Source organism: Hippocampus guttulatus, chromosome 20, assembly GCF_054856545.1.
Source record: "Hippocampus guttulatus isolate MCC_2025c chromosome 20, RoL_Hgut_1.0, whole genome shotgun sequence".
Lineage (NCBI taxonomy): Eukaryota > Metazoa > Chordata > Actinopteri > Syngnathiformes > Syngnathidae > Hippocampus > Hippocampus guttulatus.
Window position 1 is genome coordinate 6,722,587 of NC_141280.1, and position 21,035 is coordinate 6,743,621.

Here is a 21,035-nt window from a genome sequence, read left to right on the forward strand (position 1 = left end):
TTCTTCCCCAGGCTATCATGTCATGAGTTTCAGCCCACTTCAAAAGAAATAAACACAAAAGCTTTTAATCTTGTAGTACTTACCGGAAGTGTTGTGTCTCACTTCAGCTAACGGCGGCGCGTGCCTCACGTTGGACGCGCTGAACTCGGATCAGTTTTGTCGGGCTTTCACCTGGGACAAGACGCGGGCACACCTGAGCACCGGAAAACCCGCCTGTTGTCGGCCACGAAGGGACTACCCCGCCGGTTCACCTGCCCGCGGACACTTTTAAGGACCAAGTCCGACACAATTGTACAACTTTGTCCGTGGATAATTTATAAACCTGGCTAACTTTTAACGAACGTTTACCGGAGTGGTGGCACGAGCAGCCTTGGCCATTTGTGAGTAGTCGGGCCAAGATACTTCAAGGGGGAGACAAAAGATCACACTTCCGGTGTGCTTTTATTTTATTTATTTATGATATCTGAAGAGGATTTTAATTAAGCATGCTCGGGGCGGAGAGCAGACTGGAAAGCCGGCTAAATACGCTGGAGGTTCTCATGAGGAATCCGGAGTCGGTGTTAAACTTGGCAACACTGCTGGTGAGTGAAAAAAAACCACACACACCGAAGGGACACTCGGGCAAGAGGTGCGAACGTCATCTTCTGCTCACGTCATTAATGGCCGCCGGTTAGACGAGCTCATTTGACACCTGCAAACACAAACACTCACGAGACAGATTATAATAGCTACACTTCCACATTCAGGGCTTACTTCTGATTATTGCTGATCATAGGATGATCATTTATGATCCGAAGCACTGTGGACTAATAGTCTGCACGTCTTCCATACAGTTTTGAGTTTTGAATCTCAACTCCCTTCCTGTGTGAAGAGTTCTACGCATTCCGGCTTCCTCCCACATTCCAAAAACAGGCATGTTAGGTTCAGTAAAGACTCCTAAAATGTCAGTGTGTGTGTGTGTGTGTGTGCGTGTGTGCGTGTGCGTGTGTGTGTTCGTGTTCGGTTAGGTTGTGAGTAGCACCTTTAATATTTCAAAGGACAGAACAGTCCAGAGGTCTGCGGTTCAGTTCTGGGCTGCGGCCTTCTTGGAGTTCGCATGTTCTCCCCGCGCCTATGTGGGTTTTCTCCGGGTACTCCGGTTTCCTCCCACATTCCAAAAACAGGCATAATAGGTTAACTGATCACTCTAAATTGTCCTTAGGTGTGATTGTGAGGGTGAATGTTTGTTTGTCGGCGTGTGCCCCACGATTGGAAACCCGAAGACAGCTGAGGATAGGCTCCAGGGGACAAGCGACTTGAATCATGGACGGATGATATCTTAAATTTTAAGAGCGCTGGAATTCAATTTAAAATGGCATAGAAACACCCACGTTATAAACGGTTAGTGTTGGGCTACCTTTGACTTTCTACTGTTGTGTTGTGCCAAATACAAAGTTCACTTGCCAGCTGTTGCTTTCTATCACTTTTTATCAGGAATACAGGAGCAGTTCAACCCCTTTTCGTATTTGGTTTTCCTAACATTCTACAGTTTATTCATTCATTGCCTCATTCAGACTCCTAAATAAAAGTCAGCGTAGTCCCGAAAGGAATGTTTCCTCATACTCTGAATTGTTTGTCACTTTTGTGAATGACATCATGCAACGTCATTTCAAGAAAATAACACTGTGCCTTTGCCATCGCAAAGACTGCCACCGGGCCTGTTTTTTTTTTAAGCGTCCAGCCAGATGGACACAGCAATGTCCGCTAAACTCACTAACTGCTGTGGCACCTCCCACGCAGGAAGAGTGCGGTCACATCCTGGAATTGAGGTGGCGATAACCCGCTCTGACCTCACATTGTCCCCATCCCCTTTTGTTCACAAACGTCTTTTTTTTTTAATTTGTGAATTCCCCTCAAAACTTGACATCTCGTAAGGTTTGGTGGGTGTTTGAAGTTTTGGTGTGCTTATCAATGAGCAACAAATGGTCACGGTTGAGAGCAAAACATCACTTGAATGTTTTGTTTTTTTTTGCCTCGCTGCGTTGTCAATAATCTATTGTTCTTATATTAATAATCATTAACAATAGGAGACTTTACTTTGCTCTTTCAACAGGAATCAACACAGCAACAGGAAATACCGAGCAAGAGAAACAAAGTGAAACACCTCAATGGAATTAAAAAAGAAAAAAACAAACTTTCGCAATGATTTTTGAATCCTACAAAGTCTTAATTTCAAACCACCTTTAACCTACATACTTGATCGTGTCGAGATTTGTTCCGATTCCAGAAAACAACAATTCAAAGAAATGAACTTGTCAAGTCAAAGGGATTTATCGCAAATGCACAAAAGTAACACGAGTCGATCCGTGATCGTCAATAGAATTGTTTTATCAGCCTGACGCAGCTGATAAAATCTTGTCTGCCCAACTTGTTGTGGGACAGTGTGGGACAAATAAAGGATATCTTATTGTTTGCCGTAATGGTCAACCTCTAATTTCAAACACATTTTAATCTGAAAAATGGAAATGCAATCATACATTTTAGGGTCCAACTGTGGCAAATAGAACTCTTAATGACAACATCAACTGTCAGGCTAATGCGAAATAAATGACTTTAACCCTTTCAGTGACAGCGGTCGCTACAGTGGACAACCTATCAGGTTATCAGGCTATTTTGGTCACATTATTTTAAGTAAAAACGTATAGACGTTTTGTTTTTTTTCCACGCCGTGTGCATAACGGCAACGTCAGTCCAAAAGCCATAAGCTGTTTGACGCACAATAAATAGCATGTGAGCCTCTGGTCTATTTCCACCCATCTGCGGTGGGGGTCGGCGGGGGGGGATCTCTCCTCACTGCTGCTATTTAAAGGTGCAGAATTGTTCCGGTTGCCCCCTCTTGCCCAACCAGGCACATGGCTGTCACTAACGGGTTGCGAAAGCGTTTGGCGTTTTGATGCCATGTTGAAACCCAATGCGCCCAGTGACACGAGTGAGGCCGTGGCGCTCAGCCAACCGTCCACCCGACAGCGAGGGTGGGGCGGGGGTTCCTGTGTTGAGATTGGCTGATTTGTTTCTTTGTTTTGGTCTCTGCGTCTTATCAAAAGATTTTATTATCTCTCCATTTCATCTCCTGACTTCCCATATTGTCAGTATGTAATTGCTGATGATTATTTTCTTTCCCTTCCAGGATTCCATAAATGCCTTGGCTCACGATTTGAATTATCCTGCTCTGCGGAAGAACAAGAACATTGAAACGTTTCTCAGCCGATGTGAGTGCTGCAATGTTTCCAAACTTTTTGCAACCAAGATCCATATTTTGCATTTGAAGAAAAAAAATGAAATAATGACACACCACCAGACAACAACAAAAAGCCCACAGAGTGCATACACAGGTTAATTATGTACTTGTTGCCATGGAAATGAGTATTGGCATCGATGGATAAAGATAGATGATTAGAAGTCAGTGAATAGTAAGTAAGCCACAATTCCATAAAAAACAAGGTTGACTAAAATTCTCAACACCGTCATCTATAGTACACATTCTTACATAATTGCTAGAAAATGTATGATGAAGCCCAGGCTCGCGTCCCCCCCGATCTCAACGTTCGCCGGCTGACCCTCTTTCCTCTCAACCCTGAACGATTGAAGTTTGACCCTGCGTGTTGCCACGGCGACGTGTCTCTTTCGCAGACGAAAAGGCGGTGAGCCAGCTGCGCGAGTTGCAGGTCAAGCTCGATGACTTTGAAAAGGTGAAGCTGATTGGAAGAGGAGCTTATGGAGAAGTGCAGCTGGTGAGAGGCCTCGGGAACTCAATGAACCGCACACCCGGCAGCCGCTTTGTTAGGTACACCTGCACAATCGACCGAGGTGTATCAAAAAAGGTCTGTTTTGTACCGAAACTGCTTAAAAAAAACCACTTCACTGTTTTTAGCTACATGAGTGCGACAAAATATGAAACTAAAGCATGATAATAAACGTTGCTAGGAGGCCTTTGTCATTCATTCAAGAGTTTGGAGGCACAAGCTCGGAAGGGATCTTGTGTGAGAAGTCTTGTGCGACGAGCCTGTCTGGACAGGAGCAGCACGTGGGATGATAGTGATGGAGGGAAGGGGGGGGGGGGCTTCGCTGGAGTTGAACAACATGTGCGAGCATGTCGTTCTCCAGGCGTGTGCCTTTTAATTACAGCTTCCTGCCTCGTCAATAATCCTCATCGTCGCGACGCCGTGATATATCTTATTGTTCGCAAGGGAGCTAACGCTTGTATGTGTGCCAATTTTTGCCGCCGCAGGTCCGACACAAGGCCTCCCGGAAGGTTTACGCCATGAAGAAGCTCAACAAGTTTGAGATGATCAAGCGGTGCGATTCGGCTTTCTTCTGGGAGGAGCGTTACATCATGGCCTTCTCCGACAGCCCCTGGGTCATCCAGGTGTGCGCGTGTCCCGTCTTTGTTGCGCCTTATGCTCACTTGAGGTGATAAGCAGGAGCGGATTGAACAAATATGAACTCATTCAGTACCAGACAATTCTAGACCAAGTCTGAAAATACGTTGAAAAAGGTCTTTGGGAGTCAATGAGTTAAGGAGGGGGGCCCGCAAAATTCATCTGACTACAGGACAAGAAAGCGACACGCCGCATTATAATTTATTTAGTAGCGGATGTTATGACCAAGCTCGCCTTCAAGTCATTGAAATCTTTTTAATTCTGGTTTTCTGCTTGATGCGCAACTTTTTTTTCAACACTCAACTGGACAAATGTTTCATGTTTTTAACCACGTATTTATTCCCCCTCCCCTCATCATCGAGTGACATTAATCATTTACATAAGTTAAAAATGTAAAAAAAATAATAATACAAAGGTAAGAGAATTTAATTTCAGAAATTATTTTTAAAATATATACTAGTTTTATAGAAATTTCTTGAAGCTGTAAAAAAAAAAACATGCAAAAATGATACGTCCATCCATCCATTTTCTGAACCGCTTCATCCTCACAAGAGTCGCGTGACTAATGTTCACTGCCGTGTGTGCGCTCCATAGTTGTGCTGCGCCTTCCAAGACGACCGGCACCTGTACATGGTGATGGAGTTCATGGCTGGCGGCGACATGGTCACGCTCACCTTGAACTACGACATCCCGGAGAAGTGGGCTCGCTTCTACACGGCCGAGGCGGTGCTGGCCCTGGACGCCATCCACACCATGGGCTTCATCCACCGCGACATCAAACCGGACAACATGCTCCTCGACCAGCACGGGCACCTCAAGCTGGCCGATTTCGGCACCTGCATGAAGATGGATTCTGTAAGTTGGCGTCTGGGCATTTTGGACCTTGTTCTCGATCTCGGTTGACTCTTTTCTAGCTAAATTGCCCCACCTGGCGTTTAGAGTGCACAACCAGGTGTTTCTGTGCGTCCAAAAGACAGGCATGGTGCACTGTGACACCGCCGTGGGCACACCCGACTACATCTCCCCCGAGGTGCTGCAGTCTCAGGGAAGCGAGGGTCACTACGGGCGGGAGTGCGACTGGTGGGCTGTCGGGGTCTTTCTATACGAGCTGTTTGTGGGTGAGTGACCTCCTGTGGATGTAATGTGCTAATGCACCCAGCAAGCACAACATTTGGACCACGATAAGAGATCATTTTCTGTTTTGTTAGATTACTATTCGGTTACGAATATGTGAAATGACTTGTCGCACAGGGGAAACACCTTTCTATGCCGATTCCCTGGTGGGAACGTACGGAAAGATCATGAACCACAAAAGTTCCCTCAACTTCCCAGATGATGTGGAAATGTCCCAGGAGGCCAAAGACCTCATCTGTGCCTTTCTAACGGACAGGTTTGCACTCGTCTTTACCCTCACACCTTCTTGAAGTGACACCATATAGTTTCTTTTTTTTTTTTTATTAACCTACAAAAAAAAATTGCTTCACAAAATTAGAACGTTGCTGCTTGAATTAAATGACTGATTTGCAAAACCGCGCCGTAAATTATGTCGAGGCTTGCATAAAGGGACCAACAAACCAGCGAACGTAATCATTCGGCGCCGTAAGCTTTCGGAAAGCTCAAAATTGTATATTTTGAAAATGTCATGAAAAGACTTTTTATGACATTCTTGCCACTTGAAATAGTTTTCAACCCTGTGAGTCATTCAAGAAATTTTACAAACAGGGAAGAATGCTTTTTGCGGAAAGGAAAGTGTTAAGGTATAAAAGTTAAGTGACCCTGAAGAAGAGACAGCTTCCTATTTATATTTACAAGTCCTTCCCCCTGCCCCCCGCCCCCACCTGAGAGGACTCAGACACGACCCTTTCTCCCTCAATACAGAGAAGCCTTTCACTTTTCTTCCCTACTGTTTATTTACCTTCTCACTCACCGTTCTGTCAGCTGAAACATTTAGCTCGCCTCACGCCAGGATCCTCCCGTTATCACCAATCTCCTTTCATATCGCCCTTTTCTCCAATGACAGAATGTTCACCATTGCGCTTTTTTTTTTTTTTTTTTAATAGGTTAGCGGGAGTTTTAAGTTCACTCTGCTGCCTTTCCGCTCTCCCCGCCCCTCCATTTTCTTCCTGTTGGCTGAGTTTGGAATGTCCCACACGTGGCAAGGCCAAGCAGCCGCGCCTCTCAGGCACCCAGCAGTGGAAGAAGGGGGGGTAGGGGGGGGGGGGGGGGGGAGCATAGATTGCGTTTCAGCGAGGTGCAAGGGGGAGGGACGCTTCAGTCTGTGAATGTTAATTGAGTATCTCGGGCAGTCCCAGGAGGTTCTGCTGCGCGTCCACCAGCGGTCATGCGGTTGTCCATGCTGGTCTCTGTGGTCCGTGCCTAGTGGTCAGTTGTGACTGCGATGTTGATGCTGACGGTGGGAGGTGTTTTCAGTCCGATTGTTTCACGCCCCCCTCTGTGTGAAGGGAGGTTCGTCTGGGCCGCACCGGAGTGGAGGAGATCAAAAGCCATCCTTTCTTCAAAAGCGATCAGTGGACCTTTGACAACATCCGAGCGAGTAAGTTTCTGTTTTGGAATCTTCTCTTCCTTCCGCTTGCTAGTTCCTGCTTTTTGTTTTGAGCATTTTGGTGCTACGGGACCCCGGCCGTAGTTGACGGAGGACTTCCATGCGCTGGATGTTTGGCACACATGCTTTCCATGTGCTCATCCTTCAGGAGGTGATGCAGGAAGAACTCAGCAAATCTGCTGTTCGTGAAGTCTATAGTGGAATAATCATTTCCTAGAATACTTTCGAGAGTCACGACAAAGCAAAAAAAGGTTGTGGCAAATCTCTGAAGCAGCCCGATAAGTGTGAGCCAAGCATTAGGTCATTTTTGTCTGGCTTTTATCAAGCATGGGATGGTCACGTGACACATTTGCACCGCGCGGTTTTGTTTTGGGTTTAATCGCAGCAAGAGCGCGATAAAAATAACCCTGCAAAGCCATAGGAATTGCACATTTTAAGAAGCGGGCGGCAGTACAATAAAAAGAAATCAAGCTTGGGCGACTTTAGAGCTTCCGTATTCTGTTTTGTTTCACTTTAAAATAATCTGTTTTGAAAATAATAAATAAAAATTTAAGTAGCGTAAATTTGAATATGTTTATTTTTTTTAAGGGTGTCCTACATCATCCAAAAAAAATTGGCCATACATTTGGAATGTTTGAAGCGTTCATAATTGGACTACAAAGTATGAAGGGAGCCTTGGCTTTGTGACTAAAACAACACGCAGCCCACTTGAGCTCCACCTGGCTTTCATTTTGACAACACATTATGACTTGTGATTAGAATCTGGCAAGTCTGCAAGGTGACCCCCCGTGCCGCACACAAAAAACAACCTCCAGTTTAAAAATAAAAAACAATGCCCCTCCAACGGCGTGCGCCTCATAGGTTCGAGCGAAGACTTGGTCCCAGCGGGTGAGTGGAAGGACGTGGCTGGCAGAGGCACCCTCCTCGTAGGGGCGGGTGGGGCCGGCCGTGCGGCGGGGCCTAATGAGAAGGGATGCCCCGGTAGCGGGGTTTGCGCCCGCTCCCTCGCTGTCACTGTGGCCTCCGCTGCCTGTCATTAGCCACCCTCTATCAGGGTGCATTCTGGGAAACGGAGCCGCAACGGCCACCACGTTTTGGCTTTTTTTATCCCGATTTGCTTCAATTCCCCGCGCTCGACTTTCATGAGGATGAATTAAGATTGCGAGGAAGAGCCCTTGTCACTTTATTATTATTTTTTCTTCTTTAATGTTCTGCCAAGAAGATTCCAAAACCGATTTGGATGACGTTTTGTTCACTGCTGAGTGATCGCCACAGGCACTATTCACTTTCGTTGGTGATTCTTAACATTGTGGATTATTCAAAAGCTCTTTTGGCTTGAGCCAAGGAAGAACGCTTAAAGTTGGTGCACGTTTCTTAAAGTGTTAAGAATACACACGTTATGGAGAACAAGCCTACAAAAGTGATCATTTTCTTTCAAGCCAAGATAGAGGGCCTTACTTCACCTATTGCCCTTTATGTGTCATCTTTTGACAGGATTTTTTTTTCTTTTTTTTTTTTTTAAAGTGCATCCCTGAGAAGAGAGCAGCGTTAAGGCTATATTTATGGAAGCCGCTGTGTATGTGTGCGTGCGAGCTTGCGTGTGTGTGTGCGCACACAAAGTGAGCACTGTGCGTGAAAAAGGGAGCAGTGGTCTGAGGTCACGATAGCCATGCCCAAGTCTCTCTCTCTCTCTCTCCTTTTTCTTTTTTCTTTTTTTTTTACTATGAGCAGCCAAAACCTGCTCCACTTGTGAAAGGCACTTTTGAAGCCCTTCAATGTGTTTCAATGTCTCTCGACAGCCGTCGCTCCCGTCGTGCCTGAGCTGAACAGCGACATCGACACCAGCAACTTTGACGACTTTGAGGATGATAAAGGAGCCGTCGAGACCTTCCCTCCGCCGAAAGCCTTTGTGGGCAACCAGCTTCCATTTGTCGGCTTCACCTACTTCAAGGAAGACCAGTAAGTCTTTTTTCTTTCTTTTATCCTGACAGCTGATTACGTTAATTCTTTTTTTTTTTTTAAATGAGTCTCACGTGTAGCAAAAGCAATGCAAGCCTCTGACGCAGGAAACAGAGGCCACGGCAGCTACCTTTTTTTTTTTTTTTTTTTTTTTTTTAAATAGAGCCTACCACATTTCACACACTGTATGCTTGTTCAGTCTTCACACTGTGCTGCCTTGTTCTGACAGCCGGCCCAAAACTGCCCTCGTCTCTCATCATAAGCTCCCTAAGCCTGCATGCTCTCGTGCATGCATGCATGCATGCAGAAAAAAAATCCATTTTGGGTTTGAAGCTGTCAGAGTGCTTGAGGGGTTTTTTTTTTCTTTTTTAAAATTTTTTTTACATAAGCGTCAGCTGTCTCGTCTAAAGGATCTGCGGATGCAGGTGAAAATATTCCCTAAGCCATTTTCCCATCTTGCTAAAATGGCTTTTGATTCCTTGTTTATCATGAAAAACCATGTTGAGGGGGGTCACGTAATGATTTGCAGATATAGCCGCGAACGATGGAACATCTCTCATGCTCATCATAATCAAAACAAATCCAGTCGCGCGAAGGTCTCAGAGTCCTTAAGATATAAACGTGGTTGTTTTATATACATGAAAAAAACTACAAACTGTTGCTCAAGCTTGACTTTCTTCTCTCTCTTTCTCTCTCTCAGGCTGCTGAAGGGAAAGAAAAACAACTCAGCGCAAGATTCGGAGAACAAAAAGGAAAAAGGAGAGGAAAAGCAAGAGCGCTCTGACAACAAGAAAGAAGTAAGCATTTGTTCGCGTCAAGTGCGAAACGGAATTCAGAGAGACAAGGTAGTAGAATTGTCCTTTGATGTTTGTTAGCAACTGCAGAAAAAACTGAATGAACTGGAGGAGCAGCTCGACCATGAAATGCAGACCAAAGACGAGCTGGAGCACAAGTTTCGGTACGAGCGGAACTCCATAAAGAAAAAAAAAAAACGACGTGGAACATTTGGACTCAATATTCTGTCATGACAACTGATTTGTTTCCACAGAAATGCCACCAATCGTTTAGACAAGTTAGTCAAGGAATTAGACAAGGAGGTGAGGATGGATGTCATTGCAGCTCGGCAACAGTTTGCCCCCCCCGCCCCCCCAACCCGCTTAGCCTGAGTGTATTGTGTTCTTGTCTCTCTGATTAGATGAACAGCAGACAGCGTGTGGAGGCCTCGTTGAGGCAGATAGAGCGCGAGCACGCGCTGCTGCAGCATCAGAGTACCGAGAACCAACGCAAAGTCGAGATTGAGACGGACAGGAAACGCGGCTTGGAGAACGAATGTGAGCAGCCTTATTTCACTGGGACCGAGCGTCATTCTGTTTTTAAACCTATGACGTCACATGAAACCTTTTGCTTCATCGATCTCGTACTTCTGTCATTTCCACGCTAGTGAATAACCTAAAGGACCAGTTTGAGGATCTCAAGAAGAAGAACCACAATTCACAGATCTCCAGTGAGAAGAACATCCAGCTGCAGAAACAAGTGAGGGAAAGAGGACTAAGGGTGATGTCAGAAAGTGTTCACCCCTGAGCGTTTTCTAAGAATATGAGATTAAATATTCCTCTACTTCAGTACGCACCACAACACAAAAAAAAAGTTCTAAAGCTCCAACGGTACATGCGTACATTTGGCGAAGACTTTTCGGAACTGCCATTAATAACCAAAACTAAACTTGGCTCCTCCCTGACATACAAAGGTTGTCTCCTAGTCGGTATCACTTCGACATGCAACGGCATTTTAGAAGAGGTACCAAAAAAACAACAACAAACAAACAAACATGACTATAAGGACTATAAGGACTTAAATTGGTGAAGAGGTTCTCATAATTGTTCTAAATATTATAATTTATGTTAATCCTTCACATCACTTCCTTCTCATCGGCAGCTCGAGGAGGCGGCCGGGACACTTCAGGTGGAGCAGGAGACAGCGACGAAGCTAAAGAAGAACCAAGCTGAGATGCAGAAACAGACCCAGAGCCTGGAGTTGAGCCTCAGGGAAGCGCACGAGAAGTGCAAGCAGCTGGAGGAGGCCAATTCGGAGCTGGAGAAGCAGCTGACGGCACTGCGGGCCGAGCTGGAGGCTGAGAGGAGGGAGCGCAGCATCAAGACGGATGTTATCGCCGACCTCCAGGGTGAGCCGTTTGCTTAATGACGGGGCTTTGTGCACACAAGTGGTTGTAAGCTATCATTATGGATGACAATGTTGCCATTTTTAATGATCTGAATCTTAATCAAATGACCCAAAATACTTAATGGATCACTTAATGTTTTGTTTTGTTTTTTAAATATACTGAAGAGAATGTTTACATCTGCTGCGGTGATAAATTCCGCCTTATGCGCAACTTGGACTTGTGACAGGCAAATAAGATGACAATTATTTATTTGGAGTAAATCTTTGGAAATTTTCCGGTCATCAGTGGGTGGAAACATCTTTCTCGCAGCAAGGGCCACAGAAGCCAAAGCTTGAAGCGGCACCAGAACCTCTTGCGTGATGCTGTTTGGAAAACTTGATTTGAACGCTCATTGGAGACATTGAAGAACAGAGTGTGGCCTGTTTGCACGTTGACTGCATTTTTCCTCTCTTATTGGTTAAAAAAAAAAAGTCACATGGGCGGAGATAGGTACAAGTGAAAAATATATTATTTATTTTGGGGCCCAACGTGGAGGAACATTATGTCATCATGTCTCGCCATTGGATGTCAGGTTGTTTTCTATGTAGCTTCTACTGTGGGTTTTTTTTCTCTCTCGGTTGTCGTGAATAAGTACAAGTTTAAGGACTTATTATGTATGTACACTTGTATTCACCTACCTCAGGACACACATCTGGCCTGAAAGAGGAGGTGAAAGAAATGAAGTCATGTTTATCCAACTTCCAGACTGAAAAGAACCAACTGCAGGAGAAGCTCAATAACCTTGAGAAGGTTGGCTTCTTCTCGTTTTAACTACCGGACTTACCGAATTCGGGTATTGATGGTTTGAGGGAAATAGTACGCAAATTTAAAGTTTTAACCTGTAAACTCTCGCTCTGACCATTTAGGAAAAGAGCAACCAAGAGATCGAGCTGACGTTCAAGTTGAAGTCCCTCCAACAGAGTCTGGAGCAGGAGGAAGGTGAACACAAAGCTACCAAGGCCAAGTTGGCAGATGAAAACCAAATTTATCAGTCAATAGAGGTGGCGAAATCTACGACCCTAAAAGGTGAGCGAACGGTCACTTGACCTTGCGTAAACTCTGCATTTAAAGGCATTCTTTGTAATGTTACCTTGAAACGATTCTGAATTTATAACAATCAGGTTATGAGTAGCAACAAAAAAAAATCTTTCCCCTGCTTTAAAACTCTTTTTCATCCAAATGTTTGTTTTGTCATTCAGAGATGGAGCGCAGCCTTCAGGAGGAGCGCACTCTGAAGCAGGAGCTGGAAGCCAAGCTGCTGCAGCTGAAGAAAGACCACTCCATGCTCGACTGCGATTACAAACAGGCGCAGCACAAACTGGACGAGCTGCATGCGCTGAAGGAGAGAGTTTCCGAAGATGTGAGCTTGGTGCTATACGACTTATCACAAGGTTATTGGGTCGCGTAGGGAGATGAAGTGATGCTCGTTTTTTTGGGAGGAGGGGGGGGGTGGATGGAGAGTCTTTGCCGCCTGCACTTCATCTGTATTCCATTTCTTTTGAATAGTAATATTTTAAACTAAATGTTTAGGGATGGGTGAGTATCAATTCCAGGTATCAGAATTGGTACTGTCGATACCAGACACCGACAGTATAGGTAAAAAAATAAAATTAAAAAAATCTGACTTTGATTAAGCACTCGTTGGTGCCATACTATGCGCAGTTTGACACATCGGCGAATCATCATCTGCGTCAAAAAGGTCTTTGTTCACAAATTTTTATCATTGCGTTGAAATGAAAGTTGATAGATATATCAAATGTATCAGAAGTATCGGTACTCGGTATCAGTGAGTATTCAAAGAATGAATATTTGCAGTGGTATCGAACAATCCCAACTGATTTTACATTTTATAGTTGAAACTGTAGGTGATTTCTTCACACCGTCGCTTGACCCCTGTCCCTCGTTTTAATTAAATGACAAAGCATCATCTGCAAAATTCCTAAAACTCGAGCGGGTGATTCATCATACGGGCACTCTCCTCACGCAGGTAAAGAACTTGAGCTTGCGTTTGGAGCAGGAGGTTCACAAGCGCAGCTTGGCCCAGAGTGACCTGAAAATGGAGAAACAGCAGGTGACCGTCCTGCACACCTCCGAGAAGCAGCTCAAGCAGGAGCTCAACCAACTGCTGGAGATGAAGCAGGTCCTGGAGAAACAAAACCAAGCGCTGCGCAGGTCGGGTCCCCCCCCAGCCCCGCACAGGAGCGTGCGTGATCGAAAGCACATATGTTGATTGAAAGAAACCGTTGTGGGCGTGACAGATTGATGGTGCCGTTGCAGGGAGAAGCAAGAGTCGGAAGGCCTGCTGAAAGATTTAAAGGACCAGCTGGAGGCGGAACAATATTTCACGGTAGAACTTCTTCCCCTTTATCTGTGCGCGCGCTCTCGGGAATTTTTCCACCGTGTTTGACAGTCAGCGTTGTTTGGTTAGCTAACCCCTGTGCGAGTTTTGTGATCTGAAATGAATAGGAGACCCTGCTTCTGTGTTAGACCCTTTACAAGACGCAGATCCGCGAGTTGAAGGAAGAGTGCGATGAGAGGAGCACCTTGTACAAAGAGGCTCAGCAGCGTCTGGAAGAGTACCAGGAGGAGAGGTAATGGCGCAAGCGTAACGCACCGTATAAATATTCAAGTGGCACAAAGGAGCAACAAGGTTTTTTTTATGCCGCGGGGCTTCCACTCTCATGCAATTTACTTTTATGCCACTTGGCGGCGTAAAGAGCAGCTTTATTACTGCAAATAGGCATCGTAACGATGAGCCTCATCGAAAAAAATGAAACTTTCCTGATCATATTCTCACCCCAAAAGACAAGAATGGACGGTATTTTTCCTTTAAAACAGAAGATAACAAACATGGGTTGTAAATTAAAACCCCTTGACGCCTGAATTTATTTCCAATTTAAAAAATGGGGAGGTGTTTTTGCTTTCAAGTTGATGCTGAATTAGAACAGATGTTAGAGAATCATACCCCCCCACCACTTTCATTGATGACTTCTGCCCCCCCCCCCTTCCCTACCACAGGGAATCGCTCACTTCCCAGCTGGAAGTCAGCCTGACCAAGGCCGACTCTGAGCAGTTGGCGCGCTCCATCGCCGAGGAGCAGTACTCGGATCTGGAGAAGGAGAAGATCATGAAGGAGCTGGAGATCAAGGACATGATGGCCAGACACAAACAGGAGCTCGGCGACAAGGAGGCCACCATCAGCTCGGTGAGGCGCCACCAAAAAAGATTTCCAATTTGGATTTGGGTGAAATTGTCAGTGGGGTTATGTCAATTACCACCCGGGATCGACAGTTGGCTGCATTTTGGTGCCTTTTCACTAGGTGTTACTAAATCTCAACCAAGGGTCTGATAAGTTTTATTTCAGCCCCCCCCCCCCCCACCCACCCAATAAAAATCGTACTTTTCTTTTAATGCTAAAATATTTTGTAATAGTAGTAGATAAATACATACACTATGACTCTCCCAACCTCATCCAAATGTATATATAGAGCATGTTAAAAACAAAACAAAAAACAACGGGTTTGACCAAAGTGCGATTTATGGCCTGCGATTTGTGGCCTGCGATTTGTGGCCAGTAATTCAAGAACACTTGTTTGAGCCGATTTGTCTCATTCCCAGCTGGAAGAGTCCAATCGCACGCTGACCGTGGATGTGGCCAACCTCGCCAGCGAGAAGGAGGAGCTCAACAACCAGCTGAAAGAACTGCAGCAACGTGAGAGCTCCAGGGGGGGAAAAAATGCTTTGCCATCTATTCTGCAAATCAACATCGGCCGTTGATGTACCGCAGAGCTCCAGGACTCAAAGGATGAGGAGCAGAACATGAGCACTCTCATCGTGGCCTTTGAAAAGCAGCTGCAGACTGAAAGGACGCTCAAAATTCAGGTGTGTCTCGTGTGTCAAGCGGGCTTGTGATTTCACTCTGAACGTTACTCACGGCACCAAATCGTGTGGCCCGTCACGCAGGCAATCAACAAGCTCGCCGAGGTGATGAACCGGAGGGAGCCGGCGAGGGGAGGCCATCGAGGCACCGACACGGAAGTGCACAAGAAGGAGAAGGAGAACAGGAAGCTCCAACTGGAGCTGCGATCGGAGAAGGACAAACTCAACAGCACCATTATCAAATACCAGCGAGAGCTGTCGGAAATGCAGGCGGTGAGTACGCCCACGATGACTTCGTGGCTTGATATGCATCCTAATACATGAAGAGGAAAGCAGATACAGTGGTCCCTTGAGATTGGAGTGAGCAGAATTTTTTTACTGTGTTGTGGTGACAGTGAACTCAACTCACCTCACAACAAATAGCAGTTGAGCAGTTCATTAACAATCCTTTAAAAAAAAAAAAGACTTAAAGCTGCTAAATGTAGATATAACAATCCTCACAGGCATATATTCCTTATCATCTGCAAGGATTGACTATGACTGCATCTTCATGAAACGTTGTGAAGAAGTCATACCATCACCGTTTCATTGTTTACATTCTATTTATTTATGTTATGTGTTTATCATGTTTCTAGGGTGCTTTAAATAAACATCACAAAAGCAATTATTGGGGTATTTTAGGGAGGCTGGAACAGATTAACGGCATTTCCATTCCTTTCAAGGGGGGCGGATATTTCATCTGGCGACTGCGAAAGCAAATTTCATCCTTGCCTGTTTTTGTGTGTGTCACACAGGTGATAGCAGAGGAGAACCAAGTGCGTCAGGAGCTTCAGATGACATTAGCCAGCAAGGACAGCGACATCGAGCAGCTCCGGTGCCAGCTCACCTCCCTGAGCGTTCACTCTTTGGACACCACCAGCATCAGCAGCGACCTGGACGTGGGCGAAGGCTACCCAGGTAACGGCGAGCCTTTCCATTTGAAGCATACAATTCGTGTCCGTCACTTCTTGAAAGTCTTCCGTCTCATCTCCTTTTTACTTAATATTCTGCACCATCATCTGCGGTGTTTCTGACCTTTTTCTTCCTCCACTTTTCCGCACTCCCCGCCCCCCTCTTCCCCCTTTGGGCGCAGTGCGCATTACTCACTCACACACCTCCGAATCAATGTCCTTCACCTACGAGCGGACACACAAATCAGTGCGCGTGGACACCCGGCCCGACCTCCGTTCGGCGCACTCTCTCTTTGACTCTGACTCGGAGGATGAAGAAAAAGTTGAAAGTGAGGAGCGGGGCCAGCGTCCCCTGGCTCTCACCTATCAGCAGCCTGAGCCTGATCTTGCAGGTGACCCCGCTGCATGGCGGTGAAAACTAAAGAAAGGCTTGAAGCTTCAAACTACTACCGCTATTTGATAGACATCAGGGCTCGAGACTAACTTTTTACCCAACTTGGTCTCAGTCTGTGCATGGAAAAAAAAATACAAATCTGACCACGGTTGAGCTCAGCATGATGTCAGCTAATCCCTCGACTCTGTTTACTCGGGTTCTGCTGTGTCTTAATATCCTTGATGTCCACTGATGCATAATCACAGCCTGACTTCTGACTTCAAAAGAGACGCGTGGTTTTGTTATGTACAATACATGTTGGGGGGGGTGGGGGTCTCGGCACACACGGACATATTGAGGGAGAATTAGTTTATTCAAATAAAATTCCATCAGTGACCTCATGAAATAAATAAATGTTTGTGTCGTTTTAGATTCCAGACTGGAGGGCTGGCTTTCACTCCCAACCAAGCACACAAAGCGCTTCGGCTGGGACAAAAAGGTAACGTCATCACGTCGAGTAATTTTATTGTTTGTTTTTAAATATTGTTTCTTTTTTTTTAACCAAATTTGACCCTTGTTTCCTTTCAACAGTTTGTTGTGGTTAGCAGTAAAAAGATTCTGTTCTACAATAGCGAGCAGGACCGAGAACAGGCCAACCCTTTCATGATCTTGGACATAGAGTGAGTCTGTGTGCTTTAATTTCTACTTTTAAATCACGAATCGACAGTCATATTAGTCAAAATCATCCTTGCAACAGGATATCGTGGATTTTTTTTCTAATTTTCCCCCCAAAAGTGTATCGAAACAAACAGATGATCCTGATTTTCAATTTGAGGGTGGACTGAACATTGTGTCACGATAGATTTTTTTTTTTTTTACAACACCTTCCGACTGAGCTAAATGATTTGCCCCGAGCCACCTCCAACACGCCGGGCCAGGAATCATTCAACTTTAATGACGTTCTCGCTCCGAAATAGAGACGAGAATCCCGAAAAAGATGATGATTCATAGCTTGAACATGACCGCAATGTCTAACTCCCGATCGGACATTTGCCCTCGCAGAGCAACAAGATTTAAAATCATTTAAAATCAATACATTTTATTTTTTGGCCTTTGACAAATTTCAAGACCATCTTAAAGTTTTAACTTGCCCAAAAAAATCCCTAGTAGTGGTGTACTGTGACCACATTCATCATTTGTTTATTTTCAACTATTGTCTCTTCTTGCCTGCTGCAGCAAGCTCTTTCATGTGCGACCTGTCACTCAGACTGACGTGTACCGCGCAGACGCTGTAGAAATCCCACGGATATTTCAGGTAAGGCGATCATACAATATAAATGAAACTTTTTTTTACCTCCTGTCCCAGCTCACAGCCAGCAAAATGAAACGTGTGAATCGTGACAATGTGGAGGATTACTGTACATCAAATTTTAAACCCAGTTAAATTCATTACAAAGTGACATTGCCCACTAGTGGCCAGCTATGCTTACTGCAATGTCATTTTCAAAGTGTTTGAGGCTGACCGATTCTGATATTGGGCCAAATAAAATACCGATAACCAATTAATCACGCGATTCAAACAGAATGAATCAAATAACTTCTTAAAATAAAGAAACCCCAAACTCCTTCCAGATCCTGTACGCCAACGAGGGCGAGAGCAAGCGTGATCAGGAGGTCTTCATGGAGACCACGCCCTTCGGCGAGCGCCCCTCTCACATCAGCCACAAGGGCCACGAGTTCATCCTCACGCTCTATCACTTCCCCTCGAGCTGCGAGGCGTGCACTCGGCCGCTGTGGCACGTCTTCAAGCCGCCGCCGGCCCTCGAGTGCCGCCGCTGCCGTGTCAAGTGTCACAAGGACCACCTGGACAGGAAGGAGGAGGTCATTGTGCCCTGCAAAGGTCAGTGTAGAACTTAATCCAGGGGCGTCCAACCAGTCGATCGTGGGGGGGTGTAAGGGCAAATGGGGTGGCTGGGGGGACGTAACCCATTTATTTCACTTAATTCATTTTGACACGTATTCAATATAAGTTTCTTGTCCGTGAACAGTGAACTACGACATGTCCACCGCCAAAGAGCTGCTCTTGCTGACCGGCAGCCGGGAGGAGCAGCAGCGATGGGTTAGCCACCTCCTCAAGCGCATCCCCAGGAAACACCCGCAGTCCGCCGTTCCGGCCCACCTACCCGAGGCACCGCCCCGATCCTCCCCCCGCGTTTCGCCCCGCCCGTCACCCAGGGGCTCGCCGCAGATTTCGCCGCATCGCGGGGCGATGAGAATCTCGTCTTCCAGACACCAGCAGCCATCCGGGAAAGCCAGGTAAGGGTTCCGACACTGTCCTGACACTTTGTAGTCTTTGTACATGACAGTTTATAATTGCGATGGCAAGGGTGGGGGATTCTCGGTTTACGATGATGTCAACATAAGACATTTCCAGGTTACGAATGGCATGTAGCAGCATAAGAGTACGTCATAACCGACACAAAAAGGCACACTCAGTTACCGCTGTATTTAAAATTTTGTTGCCTGTAAGTGTTTATCATCCAAATATTTGTAGTTATTTTGACTTGGCTACTGCAGTCGTGATGATTAGTATCTAAATTCCGGTTATGTTGCCACTTTACTTCAAAGTGGCAACATTGAAGTTATGTTATTTAATTTTTTTCTATTAGAGTGAACCCCCGCTATTCATCGGAGTTACGTTAAATAGCAAAAATTTGCACCGCAATGTCCACTGCAACGTTGAGAAAAGTTTACCAGTTTGCTTTTTCCAACGTCAAACCCACAGAGCCTCACCTGCCTGTCTGACGTCGACTGGAATCGCGCTACTGTTAGCTGTCAAGCTAGCTGGCTATTAGCCAGTGGCTCGTGCTAGCTAGTCTTCTTACGTGGCGCTTTTGTGTCTTCAGACTTTACAGAGAGAGCATAAAAATGGACAGGCAAGAATAGGTGTGTTATAGCAAATGTTGAATCGTGAAATTAATGGGCTTGACCGTATTAATGTTCGTATGTGTTCCGTATGCTCACAAATGCCCACCTGAACGGAAGCAAGCGTTGTGCTTTAGAGCAACGGATATTTTACATGAAGCCGATTGGCAACCACACAGTCTGTCAGCCGTCTGTTTTTATCTTTTCCTGTTCGTCCCACGCTAACTGGCTCTCGCCCCTCAGCAGCGGCCCCATGCTACGCATCATCCTCCACTGACCTCTTCATTCATCATTCTAATGTTTCCCATGTTTGGGGGACTGTAAGTAGCTGAGCTACCATGCACCCCCCCACCCCCCCAGGAGCACCCTCCTGTCGGGCCGCATGCAGCAACACCGATTTAACCCCCTCATCGTTCAACTCACAGCTCTGCACCCCCCCCCCCCCCCCCCCCCCAGTTGAACCTCCGACTTACCGTTTCAGATTGCTTGATTTTGGCCTGAAAGACTTGAGGTGGTCGTTGGACGACACCGACAGTGATGATGATATTTTCCTCTGAAAGAAGTGACAAAGGGGGGAAGGAGGGTAACTTGGCCTCTGCACGGTTGCATCTGGATTACAAGCACGTTCTTTGTGTGTGGCCTGACACTTGCAGTGAATTCAGAAGAGTTACAAATAACCATTTCCAGAACGGGCTTTTAATTTGTTTTCCACAGCATGGTACTACTTACTTGTTATTTTTTTCCTGGAGGGAAACAGGGACACATCTATTTGACATGAAGTGATGTCTTTGTCCAAGTGGACAATTATTTTATTTTATTTTATTTATTTAGTTATTTTTGCTTATTGTGTGGGCGTGTGCCATTGGCAGCATGTGTGTGTGTGTCTGTTTTCTTTTTTTTTTATTTAATATATCATTTCTTCTCTATTTCTTCTCCTCCAGTTAACCCTGACTCAGCGAAGGGATTCTTTCTTGTGGATGATTGACAGCAGCGTGCCAACACGTGTTACTCTTCAGGAAATTAGTTTTACTCTGAACTTTTTTTAAAAAACAAGGAACAAGAGCACAATCTTTTACATGATGGCAATTTGTCAAATCGACATTAGGAACAAAAAACGAACTGTCACATTTGTGTTTGAAGTGCAAAGGGGTGCGTGCATCAAATGAAGAGGTTTAGGACACGTGGATTGTATTTTTTTTTCCTGAGCATGTAGTATTATCACATCAACACGGGCTTGTCTGGAAATAGTTTACAGACTGAAATTGCACATTAATATTGGGACACCAGTTACCTTTTTTTTTTTTTTTGGATCACATTTGACAGTTGCCTTTTTAATGAAAACTCAAGCAATTTTTTTGTTTGTTTTTTTTTGTTCCAATTCTCCAATAAAATTACACATGGATCCATTTTCTAGAGCTCCTGTCCTCATTCCATCAAGGTCTCTCAAGGTACACCCTACACTCACACTTGCAGTGTTTATCAACAATTAACATGCATACAATGAAAGAAAAAGAAGAAACAAGAAATGATTTCTGTACTTCACACTACAGCGTTTTTTTTTGTTTTTTTTTCAGTGAGTGTTTGACCAGAATAGTTTTATCTCCCTTCCAAGGTTCTGGTAGTAGGAGTGGGCTTACATTAATCTTTCAGAAAGCGCCTAAAGCCAACTGGCACTCATCATACATAATGGAATAGCTCACCATGTTAGCCATCTGCTAAAAATTGTACTTCACACTGCACATCGAAT

The 21,035-nt window shown here is 45.3% G+C and overlaps 1 protein-coding gene across 5 annotated transcripts; it reads left to right on the forward strand.

The window, feature by feature from the left end:
* Positions 1 to 169: 169 nt before the first annotated feature.
* On the forward strand, positions 170 to 20,695 carry LOC147187775 (rho-associated protein kinase 2-like). Of its 5 annotated transcripts, XM_086100410.1 has the most exons (33): positions 170 to 581; positions 3,167 to 3,248; positions 3,670 to 3,770; positions 4,268 to 4,405; positions 5,013 to 5,273; positions 5,392 to 5,536; positions 5,670 to 5,808; positions 6,881 to 6,972; positions 8,781 to 8,940; positions 9,641 to 9,737; positions 9,816 to 9,898; positions 9,989 to 10,037; positions 10,136 to 10,271; positions 10,382 to 10,473; positions 10,876 to 11,122; positions 11,805 to 11,911; positions 12,028 to 12,187; positions 12,361 to 12,521; positions 13,149 to 13,333; positions 13,439 to 13,508; positions 13,649 to 13,752; positions 14,180 to 14,366; positions 14,780 to 14,873; positions 14,949 to 15,043; positions 15,125 to 15,313; positions 15,835 to 15,997; positions 16,173 to 16,382; positions 16,795 to 16,862; positions 16,955 to 17,043; positions 17,600 to 17,678; positions 17,996 to 18,263; positions 18,412 to 18,679; positions 19,770 to 20,695. In XM_086100410.1, the coding sequence occupies exons 1-33, from the start codon at positions 486 to 488 to the stop codon at positions 19,843 to 19,845; spliced, it is 4,491 nt and encodes a 1,496-aa protein (XP_085956536.1). In that variant the 5' UTR covers positions 170 to 485; the 3' UTR covers positions 19,846 to 20,695. The 5 variants fall into 5 exon arrangements, with proteins under 5 accessions (XP_085956536.1, XP_085956537.1, XP_085956533.1 ...); XM_086100411.1 differs by lacking the exon at positions 16,173 to 16,382; XM_086100407.1 differs by lacking the exon at positions 16,173 to 16,382 and having other exon boundaries at positions 20,230 to 20,695.
* The last annotated feature ends 340 nt before the right edge of the window (positions 20,696 to 21,035 follow it).